The sequence below is a fragment of the Rana temporaria genome, assembly GCF_905171775.1.
Source record: "Rana temporaria chromosome 1 unlocalized genomic scaffold, aRanTem1.1 chr1e, whole genome shotgun sequence".
Classification (NCBI taxonomy): domain Eukaryota; kingdom Metazoa; phylum Chordata; class Amphibia; order Anura; family Ranidae; genus Rana; species Rana temporaria.
In genome coordinates, this window is record NW_024404403.1 from 125,199 (window position 1) to 141,457 (window position 16,259).

At 49.1% G+C, this 16,259-nt stretch overlaps 2 protein-coding genes across 7 annotated transcripts in view; one reads left to right on the forward strand and one right to left on the reverse strand.

The window, feature by feature from the left end:
• The window catches only part of LOXL3 (lysyl oxidase like 3), a 135,810-nt gene that overhangs the window by 12,369 nt on the left and 107,182 nt on the right, over positions 1-16,259 (forward strand). For all 6 annotated transcript variants that reach the window (XM_040334018.1, XM_040334019.1, XM_040334021.1 and 3 more), the window contains exons 2-3: positions 5,294-5,634; positions 14,440-14,603. In XM_040334018.1, the coding sequence (XP_040189952.1) occupies positions 5,334-5,634; positions 14,440-14,603 (465 nt within the window). In that variant the 5' untranslated portion in view covers positions 5,294-5,333. The remainder of the gene's footprint in view (positions 1-5,293; positions 5,635-14,439; positions 14,604-16,259) is intronic.
• LOC120921529 (mucin-1-like) lies at positions 944-2,143 on the reverse strand. Its single transcript, XM_040334026.1, has one exon. The coding sequence runs from the start codon at positions 2,141-2,143 to the stop codon at positions 944-946; it is 1,200 nt and encodes a 399-aa protein (XP_040189960.1).

Genomic DNA, 16,259 nt, shown 5'->3' on the forward strand with positions numbered 1-16,259 from the left:
ATCCTCTACTGTCTAATCTTACCCCTCTAATCCTTGTCCCCGTCCTGTACTGTCTAATCTTACCCTTCTAATCCTTGTCCCCATCCTCTACTGTCTAATCTTACCCCTCTAATCCTTGTCCCCGTCCTGTGCTGTCTAATCTTACCCCTCTAATCCTTGTCCCTGTCTTCTACTGTCTAGTCTTACCCCTCTAATCCTTGTCCCCATCCTCTACTGTCTAATCTTACCCCTCTAATCCTTGTCCCCATCCTCTACTGTCTAATCTTACCCCTCTAATCCTTGTCCCCATCCTCTACTGTCTAATCTTACCCCTCTAATCCTTATCTCCGTCCTGTACTGTCTAGTCTTACCCCTCTAATCCTTGTCCCCATCCTCTACTGTCTAATCTTACCCCTCTAATCCTTGTCCCCATCCTCTACTGTCTAATCTTACCCCTCTAATCCTTGTCCCCATCCTCTACTGTCTAATCTTACCCCTCTAATCCTTGTCTCCGTCCTGTACTGTCTAATCTTACTCCTCTAATCCTTGTCCCCATCCTGTACTGTCTAATCTTACCCCTCTAATCCTTGTCCCTGTCTTCTACTGTCTAATCTTACCCCTCTAATCCTTGTCCCCGGCCTGTACTGTCTAATCTTATCCCTCTATTCCTTATCTCCGGCCTGTACTGTCTAATCTTACCCCTCTAATCCTTGTCCCCGGCCTGTACTGTCTAATCTTACCCCTCTAATCCTTGTCCCCGTCCTGTGCTGTCCAACCTTACCCCTCTAATCCTTATCCCCGTCCTGTACTGTCTAATCTTACCCCTCTAATCCTTGTCCCCAGCCTGTACTGTCTAATCTTACCCCTCTAATCCTTGTCCCCATCCTCTACTGTCTAATCTTACCCCTCTAATCCTTGTCCCCATCCTGTACTGTCTAATATTACCCCTCTAATCTAATCTAATCTAGTCCTGTGTGTTGCCCCGTGTCTGGCCCCGTGTCTGGCCTCGTGTCTGGCCTCGTGTCTGGCCCCGTGTCTGGCCTTGTGTCTGGCCTTGTGTCTGGCCTCGTGTCTGGCCCCGTATCTGGCCTCGTGTCTGGCCCCGTGTCTGGCCCGTGTCTTGGCCTTGTGTCTGGCCCGTGTCTGGCCCCGTGTCTGGCCTTGTGTCTGGCCCCGTGTCTGGCCCCGTGTCTGGCCCCGTGTCTGGCCCCGTGTCTGGCCCGTGTCTTGGCCTCGTGTCTGGCCCCGTGTCTGGCCCCGTGTCTGGCCTCGTGTCTGGCTCCGTGTCTGGCTCTGTGTCTGGCCCCGTGTCTGGCCCGTGTCTTGGCCTCGTGTCTGGCCCCGTGTCTGGCCCCGTGTCTGGCCCCGTGTCTGGCCTCGTGTCTGGCTCCGTGTCTGGCCTTGTGTCTGGCCCCGTGTCTGGCCCCGTGTCTGGCCCGTGTCTTGGCCTCGTGTCTGGCCCCGTGTCTGGCCCCGTGTCTGGCCCCGTGTCTGGCCTCGTGTCTGGCTCTGTGTCTGGCCCCGTGTCTGGCCCCGTGTCTGGCCCCGTGTCTGGCCTCGTGTCTGGCCCCGTGTCTGGCCCCGTGTCTGGCCCCGTGTCTGGCCCCGTGTCTGGCCTCGTGTCTGGCCCCGTGTCTGGCCCCGTGTCTGGCCTCGTGTCTGGCCCCGTGTCTGGTCCCGTGTCTGGCCCCGTGTCTGGCCTTGTGTCTGGCCTTGTGTCTGGCCTTGTGTCTGGCCCCGTGTCTGGCCCGTGTCTTGGCCTCGTGTCTGGCCCCGTGTCTGGCCCCGTGTCTGGCCCCGTGTCTGGCCTCGTGTCTGGCCCCGTGTCTGGCCCCGTGTCTGGCCCCGTGTCTGGCCCCGTGTCTGGCCTCGTGTCTGGCCCCGTGTCTGGCCCCGTGTCTGGCCTCGTGTCTGGCCCCGTGTCTGGCCCCGTGTCTGGTCCCGTGTCTGGCCTTGTGTCTGGCCTTGTGTCTGGCCTTGTGTCTGGCCTTGTGTCTGGCCCCGTGTCTGGCCCGTGTCTTGGCCTCGTGTCTGGCCCCGTGTCTGGCCCCGTGTCTGGCCCCGTGTCTGGCCTCGTGTCTGGCCTCGTGTCTGGCCCCGTGTCTGGCCCCGTGTCTGGCCCCGTGTCTGGCCTTGTGTCTGGGTAATGATTTGTGGAGACCATAAGGGGCGATCAGTGTGATTGTGGCTCCTGTATGTGACCCCAGAACCCTCTCAGTGATTTGTGGAGTAGTTGTTGGTTGGAGTGATGAATATTCTGGAATTCCTGGAATCCTTTCCTTGCTGAGTCCTGTGGGAACATTAAGTTCTGTCTGACTGGCTGGAACATGAACTCTGTGTAGTCCAGACATATATAATACAGAGGGAGAACGTCCCAATCCTTGTGTGTCCCCCTACATATCACCCCCCAACATCCGCCCACATGGGGAGACCTCCCACCAATCTCACCCCAGGTAGATCAGAGTTCATGTAAATCTGGTGTGTCCATGAGCTGGGAGCGGAGCCGAGGTTTTATACGACTTGTTGAAAGGAAATTGCTCTTCCAGCTGGACGGCCGGCCCGGTGTGGAGTCCAGGAAACAATCACATCATTGCTGGAGAAGCCATCATTCTGTTCCTGCTGCCGATCTTCTTCCATCTCCGATCTTCTTCCATCTCCGTATTTACTTCCAGTTTATATCTATTGTACTCTAATACCGTGCTAGAAAAAACACAACAATCATTTACATGTCTAATAGCAGAAGGTTCTGGAGAAGCAACGAGGCTTGGAATGTCTCTGATTGGCCTTCCGCTATCTTTGCCTGTCCCCCTTCTGTATCTCCATCTTCCTTCTCCGCCTTCATTCTGTATCTCCATCTTCCTTCTCCACCAGGTACCTTCCATGTATCCTTCTCCACCTTCATTCTGTATCTCCATCTTCCTTCTCCACCAGGTACCTTCCATGTATCCTTCTCCACCTTCATTCTGTATCTCCATCTTCCATCTTCCTTCTACACCAGGTACCTTCCACGTATCCTTCTCCACCTTCATTCTGTATCTCCATCTTCCTTCTCCACCAGGTACCTTCCATGTATCCTTCTCCACCTTCATTCTGTATCTCCATCTTCCTTCTTCCTTCTCCACCATTTATCTTCCATGTATCCTTCTCCGCCTTCATTCTGTATCTCCATCTTCCTTCTCCACCTCCATTCTGTATCTCCATCTTCCTTCTCCACCTTCATTCTGTATCTCCATCTTCCTTCTCCGCCTTCATTCTTTATCTCGACCTTCCATCTTCCTTTACCGCCTTCATTCTGTATCTCCCTCTTCCTTCTTCGCCTTCATTCTGTATCTCCATCTTCCATCTTCCTTCTCCACCTTCATTCTGTATCTCCATCTTCCTTCTCCACCAGGTACCTTCCATGTATCCTTCTCCACCATTTATCTTCCATCTTCCTTTTCCACCTTCATTCTGTATCTCCATCTTCCATCTTCCTTCTCCACCAGGTACCTTCCATGTATCCTTCTCCACCTTCATTCTGTATCTCCATCTTCCTTCTCCACCATTTATCTTCCATCTTCCTTCTCCACCTTTATTCTTTATCTCGACCTTCCATCTTCCTTTACCGCCTTCATTCTGTATCTCCATCTTCCTTCTCCACCTTCATTCTATATCTCCATCTTCCTTCTCCACCAGGTACCTTCCATGTATCCTTCTCCACCTTCATTCTGTATCTCCATCTTCCTTCTCCGCCTTCATTCTGTATCTCCATCTTCCATCTTCCTTCTACACCAGGTACCTTCCACGTATCCTTCTCCACCTTCATTCTGTACCTCCATCTTCCTTCTCCACCTTCATTCTGTATCTCCATCTTCCTTCTCCACCTTCATTCTGTATCTCCATCTTCCTTCTCCACCTTCATTCTGTATCTCCATCTTCCTTCTCCACCTTCATTCTGTATCTCCATCTTCCTTCTCCACCTTCATTCTGTATCTCCATCTTCCTTCTCCACCTTCATTCTGTATCTCCATCTTCCTTCTCCACCTTCATTCTGTATCTCCATCTTCCTTCTCCGCCTTCATTCTGTATCTCCATCTTCCTTCTCCACCATTTATCTTCCATCTTCCTTCTCCGCCTTCCTTCTGTATCTCCATCTTCCTTCTCCGCCTTCCTTCTGTATCTCCATCTTCCTTCTCCGCCTTCCTTCTGTATCTCCATCTTCCTTCTCCGCTTTCATTCTTTATCTCCATCTTCCTTCTCCGCCTTCATTCTTTATCTCCATCTTCCTTCTCAACCATTTATCTTCCACGTATGCATCTCCACCTTCATCCTTTAGCTCCACCTTTCATCTTCCTTCTCCACCTCCATTCTGTATCTCCATCTTGCTCCTCTTGTCTTTACCTGCTCTCTCTCCCTATTCTTCTCTCTTATCTGCCTGTACTCCGTCCCTCACCGCTGCCTGTCCTGATTCCCTCTCCCTGGCTTCATGTCTTTCCAGAGGAATAGAGGTCTTGGTTTTTTCTCTGAGATCTGCATCTCGTATGAAAAGGGCCGATTTTTGCCAACTCAGGCGAAGGTGCATTTTGCCGCCTTTAATCAGGAAACTTTAATACAGGTCGGTCCCCCTTACCTGTTTCTGAACACCAATCTGTGCACCGGGCGGCTCCCGTCCCGAGTCCCTCAACAGGTCGCCGTCGCCTCCAGGATGACGCTGCACTGCCTGCTGGTGCGGGTTCGGTCCGTCTGTTGCTCCGCCTCCTGCAGCCTCGCTCCTTCACATCATGCGGCTGAGCGGCCAGGGGCGGGGCCACTTATGTGACTCACTGACGTAGGATGTAGGTACCGCGTAGCCAAGAACGAGACAGTGAGACTGTACAGGTCAGCGCCACTGCGGGGACTTGTCCTTCAGATGCCGCCCGCAGCGCCAGCCCACACCACACACACTCTGTCTATGATCGGGCGACTGTCACGGACCGGTCGATTTCCCCCGTGTTCCCTGGCTCCATAAGGCAAGTGCCCATGTTGCCTTGCGCTAGCGCCGGCCCTGGGTGTGAAGGCCTCAATCCTCTGCCTGATGGAAGTATAATTAACGGTCACATATTTGGTAGACAATATTCTACCAAATGTTCTTTCCCCAGATCCTGCCACATTACAGCTATATGAGGTCTAAGATGGACGCTCTTCGCCCCCCCCCATAGACATCAGCGGCCATAATGTTCTCTTCAGATTTATCTAGAGGGTAGTGAGGAGCTCCTTATCTCATCTCTCCGAAGGCTGATAAGAGATTCTGGTCACTAACCGGTTTATTCTGTGTCCGCAGTTCCAGGGTCCGCAGTTCCGGGGTCCGCAGTTCCGGGGTCCGCAGTTCCGGTATCATGTCTGATTTATCTGCCAGTCTATGGGTGCTCTGCACATTATCAGCAATAGTTCCAGGATGGACACAACAGACAACGCCACCCGCCAGCCACCCAAATCCAAACAGTGGCCTCAAATTCCGCCTGGCTGGATTTCCTCGCAAACACAACGAAGGTCGGATAGAAGTCTTCTATAACCAGGAATGGGGTACAATATGTGATGATGACTTCACCATGGAGAACGCCCATATCCTCTGCCGCCATCTTGGATTTACAGAAGCTACGGGATGGACGCACAGCGCCAAGTATGGCAAAGGAATAGGTAAGATCTTTTCTTATAATAATACCATTCAGGGGAGAGCTTGACCCACACAACATAGGTTTAGAATATTTGTCTTCAGTGTAGCAGGACACACCCCTTCTAAGTGAGAACCAATCCAGGGAAACGGCCCCACACTACGAAACAGAACAGGCTAACATGTTTCAGGCCAAACCCCATCCTTCTCTTCTACATATCACATGACAAGGGACGGTCTTCTCTTCTACATATCACATGACAAGGGACGACCTTCTCTTCTACATATCACATGACAAGGGACGGCCTTCTCTTCTACATATCACATGACAAGGGACGGCCTTCTCTTCTACATATCACATGACAAGGGACGGCCTTCTCTACTACATATTACATGACAAGGGACGGCCTTCTCTTCTACATATCACATGACAAAGGACGGCCTTCTCTTCTACATATCACATGACAAGGGACGGCCTTCTCTTCTACATATCACATGACATGGGACGGCCTTCTCTTCTACATATCACATGACAAGGGACGGCCTTCTCTTCTACATATCACATGACATGGGACGGCCTTCTCTTCTACATATCACATGACAAGGAACGGCCTTCTCTTCTACATATCACATGGCAAGGGACGGCCTTCTCTTCTACATATCACATGGCAAGGGACGGCCTTCTCTTCTACATATCACATGACAAGGGACAGCCTTCTCTTCTACATATCACATGACAAGTGACGGCCTTCTCTTCTACATATCACATGACAAGGGACGGCCTTCTCTTCTACATATCACATGACAAGGGACGGCCTTCTCTTCTACATATCACATGACAAGGGACGGCCTTCTCTTCTACATATCACATGACAAGGGACGGCCTTCTCTTCTACATATCACATGACAAGGGACGGCCTTCTATTCTACATATCACATGACAAGGGACTTCTCTTCTACATATCACATGACAAGGGATGGCCTTCTCTTCTACATATCACATGACAAGGGACCGCCTTCTCTTCTACATATCACATGGCAAGGGACGGCCTTCTCTTCTACATATCACATGGCAAGGGACCGCCTTCTCTTCTACATATCACATGACAAGGGACGACCTTCTATTCTACATATCACATGACAAGGGACGGCCTTCTCTTCTACATATCACATGGCAAGGGACCGCCTTCTCTTCTACATATCACATGACAAGGGACGACCTTCTCTACTACATATCACATGACAAGGGACGGCCTTCTCTTCTACATATCACATGACAAGGGACGGCCTTCTCTTCTACATATCACATGACAAGGGACGGCCTTCTCTTCTACATATCACATGACAAGGGACGGCCTTCTCTACTACATATCACATGGCAAGGGACGGCCTTCTCTTCTACATATCACATGACAAGGGACGGCCTTCTCTTCTACATATCACATGGCAAGGGACCGCCTTCTCTTCTACATATCACATGGCAAGGGACGGCCTTCTCTTCTACATATCACATGACAAGGGACGGCCTTCTCTTCTACATATCACATGACAAGGGACAGCCTTCTCTTCTACATATCACATGACAAGGGACGGCCTTCTCTTCTACATATCACATGACAAGGGACGGCCTTCTCTACTACATATCACATGACAAGGGACGGCCTTCTCTTCCACATATCACATGACAAGGGACGGCCTTCTCTTCTACATATCACATGACAAGTGACGGCCTTCTATTCTACATATCACATGACAAGGGACGGCCTTCTCTTCTACATATCACATGACAAGGGACGGCCTTCTCTTCTACATATCACATGACAAGGGACGGCCTTCTGTTCTACATATCACATGACAAGGGACGGCCTTCTGTTCCACATATCACATGACAAGGGACGGCCTTCTCTTCTACATATCACATGACAAGGGACGGCCTTCTCTTCTACATATCACATGACAAGGGACGGCCTTCTCTTCTACATATCACATGACAAGGGACGGCCTTCTCTTCCACATATCACATGACAAGGGACGGCCTTCTCTTCTACATATCACATGACAAGGGACGGCCTTCTCTTCCACATATCACATGACAAGGGACGGCCTTCTCTTCTACATATCACATGGCAAGGGACGGCCTTCTCTTTTACATATCACATGACAAGGGACGGCCTTCTCTTCTACATATCACATGACAAGGGACGGCCTTCTCTTCTACATATCACATGACAAGGGACGGCCTTCTCTTCTACATATCACATGACAAGGGACGGCCTTCTCTTCTACATATCACATGACAAGGGACGGCCTTCTCTTCTACATATCACATGACAAGGGACGGCCTTCTCTTCTACATATCACATGACAAGGGACGGCCTTCTCTTCTACATATCACATGACAAGGGACGGCCTTCTCTTCCACATATCACATGACAAGGGACGGACTTCTCTTCCACATATCACATGACAAGGGACCGCCTTCTCTTCTACATATCACATGACAAGGGACGGCCTTCTCTACTACATATCACATGACAAGGGACGGCCTTCTCTTCTACATATCACATGACAAGGGACGGCCTTCTCTTCTACATATCACATGACAAGGGACGGCCTTCTCTTCTACATATCACATGGCAAGGGACGGCCTTCTCTTCTACATATCACATGACAAGGGACGGCCTTCTCTTCTACATATCACATGACAAGGGACGGCCTTCTCTTCTACATATCACATGACAAGGGACTTCTCTACTACATATCACATGACAAGGGACGGCCTTCTCTTCTACCTATCACATGACAAGGGACTTCTCTTCTACATATCACATGACAAGGGACGGCCTTCTCTTCTACATATCACATGACAAGGGACGGCCTTCTCTTCTACATATCACATGACAAGGGACGGACTTCTCTTCCACATATCACATGACAAGGGACCGCCTTCTCTTCTACATATCACATGACAAGGGACCGCCTTCTCTACTACATATCACATGACAAGGGACGGCCTTCTCTTCTACATATCACATGACAAGGGACGGCCTTCTCTTCTACATATCACATGACAAGGGACGGCCTTCTCTTCTACATATCACATGACAAGGGACGGCCTTCTCTTCTACATATCACATGACAAGGGACGGCCTTCTCTTCTACATATCACATGACAAGTGACGGCCTTCTCTTCTACATATCACATGGCAAGGGACGGCCTTCTCTTCTACATATCACATGACAAGGGACGGCCTTCTCTTCTACATATCACATGACAAGAGACGGCCTTCTCTTCTACATATTACATGGCAAGGGACGGCCTTCTCTTCTACATATCACATGACAAGGGACGGCCTTCTCTTTTACATATCACATGACAAGGGACGGCCTTCTCTTCTACATATCACATGACAAGGGACGGCCTTCTCTTTTACATATCACATGACAAGGGACGGCCTTCTCTTCTACTTATCACATGACAAGGGACGGCCTTCTCTTCTACTTATCACATGACAAGGGACGGCCTTCTCTTCTACATATCACATGACAAGGGACTTCTCTACTACATATCACATGACAAGGGACGGTCTTCTCTTCTACATATCACATGACAAGGGCCTTCTCTTCTACATATCACATGACAAGGGACGGCCTTCTCTTCTACATATCACATGACAAGGGACGGCCTTCTCTTCTACATATCACATGACAAGGGACGGCCTTCTCTTCTACATATCACATGACAAGGGACGGCCTTCTCTTCTACATATCACATGACAAGGGACGGCCTTCTCTTCTACATATCACATGACAAGGGACGGCCTTCTCTTCTACATATCACATGACAAGGGACGGCCTTCTCTTCTACATATCACATGACAAGGGACGGCCTTCTCTTCTACTTATCACATGACAAGGGACGGCCTTCTCTTCTACATATCACATGACAAGGGACTTCTCTACTACATATCACATGACAAGGGACGGCCTTCTCTTCTACATATCACATGACAAGGGACGGCCTTCTCTTCTACATATCACATGACAAGGGACGGCCTTCTCTTCTACATATCAAATGACAAGGGACGGCCTTCTCTTCTACATATCACATGACAAGGGACGGCCTTCTCTTCTACATATCACATGACAAGGGACGGCCTTCTCTTCCACATATCACATGACAAGGGACGGCCTTCTCTTCTACATATCACATGGCAAGGGACGGCCTTCTCTTCCACATATCACATGACAAGGGACGGCCTTCTCTTCTACATATCACATGACAAGGGACGGCCTTCTCTTCTACATATCACATGACAAGGGACGGCCTTCTCTTCTACATATCACATGACAAGGGACGGCCTTCTCTTCTATATATCACATGACAAGGGACGGCCTTCTCTTCCACATATCACATGACAAGGGACGGCCTTCTCTTCCACATATCACATGACAAGGGACGGCCTTCTCTTCTACATATCACATGACAAGGGACGGCCTTCTCTTCCACATATCACATGACAAGGGACGGCCTTCTCTTCTACATATCACATGACAAGGGACGGCCTTCTCTTCTACATATCACATGACAAGGGACGGCCTTCTCTTCTACATATCACATGACAAGGGACGGCCTTCTCTTCTATATATCACATGACAAGGGACGGCCTTCTCTTCTACATATCACATGACAAGGGACGGTCTTCTCTTCTACATATCACATGACAAGGGACGGCCTTCTCTTCTACATATCACATGACAAGGGACGGCCTTCTCTTCCACATATCACATGACAAGGGACGGCCTTCTCTTCCACATATCACATGACAAGGGACGGCCTTCTCTTCTACATATCACATGACAAGGGACGGCCTTCTCTTCTACATATCAAATGACAAGGGACGGACTTCTCTTCTACATATCACATGACAAGGGACGACCTTCTCTTCTACATATCACATGACAAGGGACGGCCTTCTCTTCTACATATCACATGACAAGGGACGGCCTTCTCTTCCACATATCACATGGCAAGGGACGGCCTTCTCTTCTACATATCACATGACAAGGGACGGCCTTCTCTTCTACATATCACATGACAAGGGACCGCCTTCTCTTCTACATATCACATGACAAGGGACGGCCTTCTCTTCCACATATCACATGGCAAGGGACGGCCTTCTCTTCTACATATCACATGACAAGGGACGGCCTTCTCTTCTACATATCACATGACAAGGGACGGCCTTCTCTTCTACATATCACATGACATGGGACGGCCTTCTCTTCCACATATCACATGACAAGGGACGGACTTCTCTTCTACATATCACATGACAAGGGACGGCCTTCTCTTCTACATATCACATGACAAGGGACGGCCTTCTCTTCTACATATCACATGACAAGGGACGGCCTTCTCTTCTACATATCACATGGCAAGGGACGGCCTTCTCTTCCACATATCACATGACAAGGGACGGCCTTCTCTTCTACATATCACATGACAAGGGACGGCCTTCTCTTCTACATATCACATGACAAGGGACGGCCTTCTCTTCTACATATCACATGACAAGGGACGGCCTTCTCTTCTATATATCACATGACAAGGGACGGCCTTCTCTTCTACATATCACATGACAAGGGACGGCCTTCTCTTCTATATATCACATGACAAGGGACGGCCTTCTCTTCCACATATCACATGACAAGGGACGGCCTTCTCTTCCACATATCACATGACAAGGGACGGCCTTCTCTTCTACATATCACATGACAAGGGACGGCCTTCTCTTCTACATATCACATGACAAGGGACGGCCTTCTCTTCTACATATCACATGACAAGGGACGGCCTTCTCTTCTACATATCACATGACAAGGGACGGCCTTCTCTTCTACATATCACATGACAAGGGACGGCCTTCTCTTCTACATATCACATGACAAGGGACGGACTTCTCTTCTACATATCACATGACATGGGAAGGCCTTCTCTTCTACATATCACATGACAAGGGACGGCCTTCTCTTCTACATATCACATGACAAGGGACAGCCTTCTCTTCTACATATCACATGACAAGGGACGGACTTCTCTTCTACATATCACATGACATGGGAAGGCCTTCTCTTCTACATATCACATGACATGGGAAGGCCTTCTCTTCTACATATCACATGACAAGGGACGGCCTTCTCTTCTACATATCACATGACAAGGGACGGCCTTCTCTTCTACATATCACATGACAAGGGACGGCCTTCTCTTCTACATATCACATGACAAGGGACAGCCTTCTCTTCTACATATCACATGACAAGGGACGGCCTTCTCTTCTACATATCACATGACAAGGGACGGCCTTCTCTTCTACATATCACATGACAAGTGACGGCCTTCTCTTCTACATATCACATGACATGGGACGGCCTTCTCTTCTACATATCACATGACAAGGGACGGCCTACTCTTCTACATATCACATGACAAGGGACGGCCTTCTCTTCCACATATCACATGACAAGGGACGGCCTTCTCTTCTACATATCACATGACAAGGGCCTTCTCTTCTACATATCACATGACAAGGGACAGCCTTCTCTTCTACATATCACATGACATGGGACGGCCTTCTCTTCTACATATCACATGACAAGGGACGGCCTTCTCTTCTACATATCACATGACAAGGGACGGCCTTCTCTTCTACATATCACATGACAAGGGACGGCCTTCTCTTCTACATATCACATGACAAGGGACGGCCTTCTATTCTACATATCACATGACAAGGGACGGCCTTCTCTTCTACATATCACATGACAAGGGACAGCCTTCTCTTCTACATATCACATGACAAGGGACGGCCTTCTCTTCTACATATCACATGACATGGGACGGACTTCTCTTCTACATATCACATGACATGGGACGGACTTCTCTTCTACATATCACATGACAAGGGACGGCCTTCTCTTCCACATATCACATGACAAGGGACGGCCTTCTCTTCTACATATCACATGACAAGGGACGGCCTTCTCTTCTACATATCACATGACAAGGGACAGCCTTCTCTTCTACATATCACATGACAAGGGACGGCCTTCTATTCTACATATCACATGACAAGGGACGGCCTTCTCTTCTACATATCACATGACAAGGGACAGCCTTCTCTTCTACATATCACATGACAAGGGACGGCCTTCTCTTCTACATATCACATGACATGGGACGGACTTCTCTTCTACATATCACATGACATGGGACGGACTTCTCTTCTACATATCACATGACAAGGGACGGCCTTCTCTTCTACATATCACATGACAAGGGACGGCCTTCTCTTCTACATATCACATGACAAGGGACGGCCTTCTCTTCTACATATCACATGACAAGGGACGGCCTTCTCTTCTACATATCACATGACAAAGGACGGACTTCTCTTCTACATATCACATGACAAGGGACAGCCTTCTCTTCTACATATCACATGACTAGGGACGGCCTTCTCTTCCACATATCACATGACAAGGGACGGCCTTCTCTACTACATATCACATGACAAGGGACGGCCTTCTCTTCTACATATCACATGACAAGGGACGGCCTTCTCTTCTACATATCACATGACAAGGGACGGCCTTCTCTTCTACATATCACATGACAAAGGACGGCCTTCTCTACTACATATCACATGACAAGGGACGGCCTTCCCTACTACATATCACATGACAAGGGACGGTCTTCTCTTCTACATATCACATGACAAGGGACGACCTTCTCTTCTACATATCACATGACAAGGGACGGCCTTCTCTTCTACATATCACATGACAAGGGACGGCCTTCTCTTCCACATATCACATGACAAGGGACGGCCTTCTCTTCTACATATCACATGACAAGTGACGGCCTTCTCTTCTACATATCACATGACAAGGGACGGCCTTCTCTTCTACATATCACATGACAAGGGACGGCCTTCTCTTCTACATATCACATGACAAGTGACGGCCTTCTCTTCTACATATCACATGACAAGGGACGGCCTTCTCTTCCACATATCACATGACAAGGGACGGCCTTCTCTTCTACATATCACATGACAAGGGACGGCCTTCTCTTCCACATATCACATGACAAGGGACGGCCTTCTCTTCCACATATCACATGACAAGGGACGGCCTTCTCTCCTACATATCACATGACAAGGGACGGCCTTCTCTTCTACATATCACATGTGCGGAGAAGCTCACTCTCCAGCAGTCACCAGACATTGATATTTCTCATACTGTAGTATTTGTGTAATACTATGTATAGTGTGGACCTCTGTGGAGGACCTGATGGAGGCCTCTGGTGGGTTCTGTAGGGTGTATGAATCTCCTGTGTGGTAATAATCCTTTATGGGGGTCACTGGTGGGTTCTGTAGGGTGTGTGAATCTCCTGTAGGGTGTGTGAATCTCCTGTAGGGTGTGTGAATCTCCTGTAGGGTGTGTGAATCTCCTGTAGGGTGTGTGACTCTCCTGTAGGGTGTGTGACTCTCCTGTAGGGTGTGTGACTCTCCTGTAGGGTGTGTGAATCTCCTGTAGGGTGTGTGAATCTCCTGTAGGGTGTGTGAATCTCCTGTAGGGTGTGTGACTCTCCTGTAGGGTGTGTGAATCTCCTGTAGGGTGTGTGAATCTCCTGTAGGGTGTGTGAATCTCCTGTGTGGTGTGTGACTCTCCTGTAGGGTGTGTGAATCTCCTGTAGGGTGTGTGAATCTCCTGTAGGGTGTGTGACTCTCCTGTTTGGAAATAACATTTGCGTTTTCTGGAAGGGCGGATCTGGTTGGATAACGTCATCTGCTCTGGACGTGAGAAGAGTATTGCGGACTGTAGTTCTCGGGGGTGGGGGAGCACTGATTGCACCCATGAGGAAGATGCCGGAGTCGTCTGCAAGGATGAAAGGATTCCGGGATATGTTGAGCCCAACACTATCGAGGTAAGAAACAGAGACAAATGAAATCACCATCACCGGGGGAAGGGTCAATATGATGACAGATAGAGGGTAACTATGACACGTGACATGTGCTCCTCCCACTGATGGGTGACACAGACATTGGGTAACTATCAGACCTGATACAAGCTCCTCCCATGTTTGACAAATGCCCCTCCCATTGATGGGTGAGACAGACAGAGGGCAGCTATAAGATTTGACATATGCCCCTCCCATTGATGGGTGAGATACAGAGGGTACCTATGAGACATGACATAAGCTCCTCTCATTAAAGGGTGACACATTCCACCTCTAATATGCCCCTCCCATTGATGGGTGAGACACAGAGGGTACCTATGAGACATGACATATGCCCCTCCCATTGATGGGTGAGACACAGAGGGTACCTATGAGACATGACATATGCCCCTCCCATTGATGGGTGAGACACAGAGGGTACCTATGAGACATGACATAAGCTCCTCCCATTGATGGATGACACATTCCACCTCTAAAATGCCCCTCCCATTGATGGATGAGACACAGAGGGTACCTATGAGACATGACATATGCCCCTCCCATTGATGGGTGAGACACAGAGGGTACCTATGAGACATGACATAAGCTCCTCCCATTGATGGATGACACATTCCACCTCTAAAATGCCCCTCCCATTGATGGATGAGACACAGAGGGTACCTATGAGACATGACATAAGCTCCTCTCATTGAAGGGTGACACAGACAGAGGGTACCTATGAGACATGACATAAGCTCCTCCCATTGATGGATGACACATTCCACCTCTAAAATGCCCCTCCCATTGATGGATGAGACACAGAGGGTACCTATGAGACATGACATAAGCTCCTCCCATTGAAGGGTGACACATTCCACCTCTAATATGCCCCTCCCATTGATGGGTGAGATACAGAGGGTACGTAAGAGACATGACATATGCCCCTCCCATTCCACCTCTAATATGCCCCTCCCATTGATGGGTGAGATACAGAGGGTACCTAAGAGACATGACATATGCCCCTCCCATTGATGGGTGAGACACAGAGGGTACCTAAGAGACATGACCTAAGCTCCTCCCATTCCACCTGTAATATGCCCCTCCCATTGATGGGTGAGACACAGAGGGTACCTAAGAGACATGACCTAAGCTCCTCCCATTCCACCTGTAATATGCCCCTCCCATTGATGGATGAGACACAGAGGGTACCTATGAGACATGACATATGCCCCTCCCATTGATGGGTGAGACACAGAGGGTACCTATGAGACATGACATAAGCTCCTCCCATTGATGGGTGACACATTCCACCTCTAAAATGCCCCTCCCATTGATGGATGAGACACAGAGGGTACCTATGAGACATGACATAAGCTCCTCCCATTGATGGGTGACACATTCCACCTCTAAAATGCCCCTCCCATTGATGGATGAGACACAGAGGGTACCTATGAGACATGACATAAGCTCCTCTCATTGAAGGGTGACACAGACAGAGGGTACCTATGAGACATGACATAAGCTCCTCCCATTGAAGGGTGACACATTCCACCTCTAATATGCCCCTCCCATTGATGGGTGAGATACAGAGGGTACGTAAGAGACATGACATATGCCCCTCCCATTCCACCTCTAATATGCCCC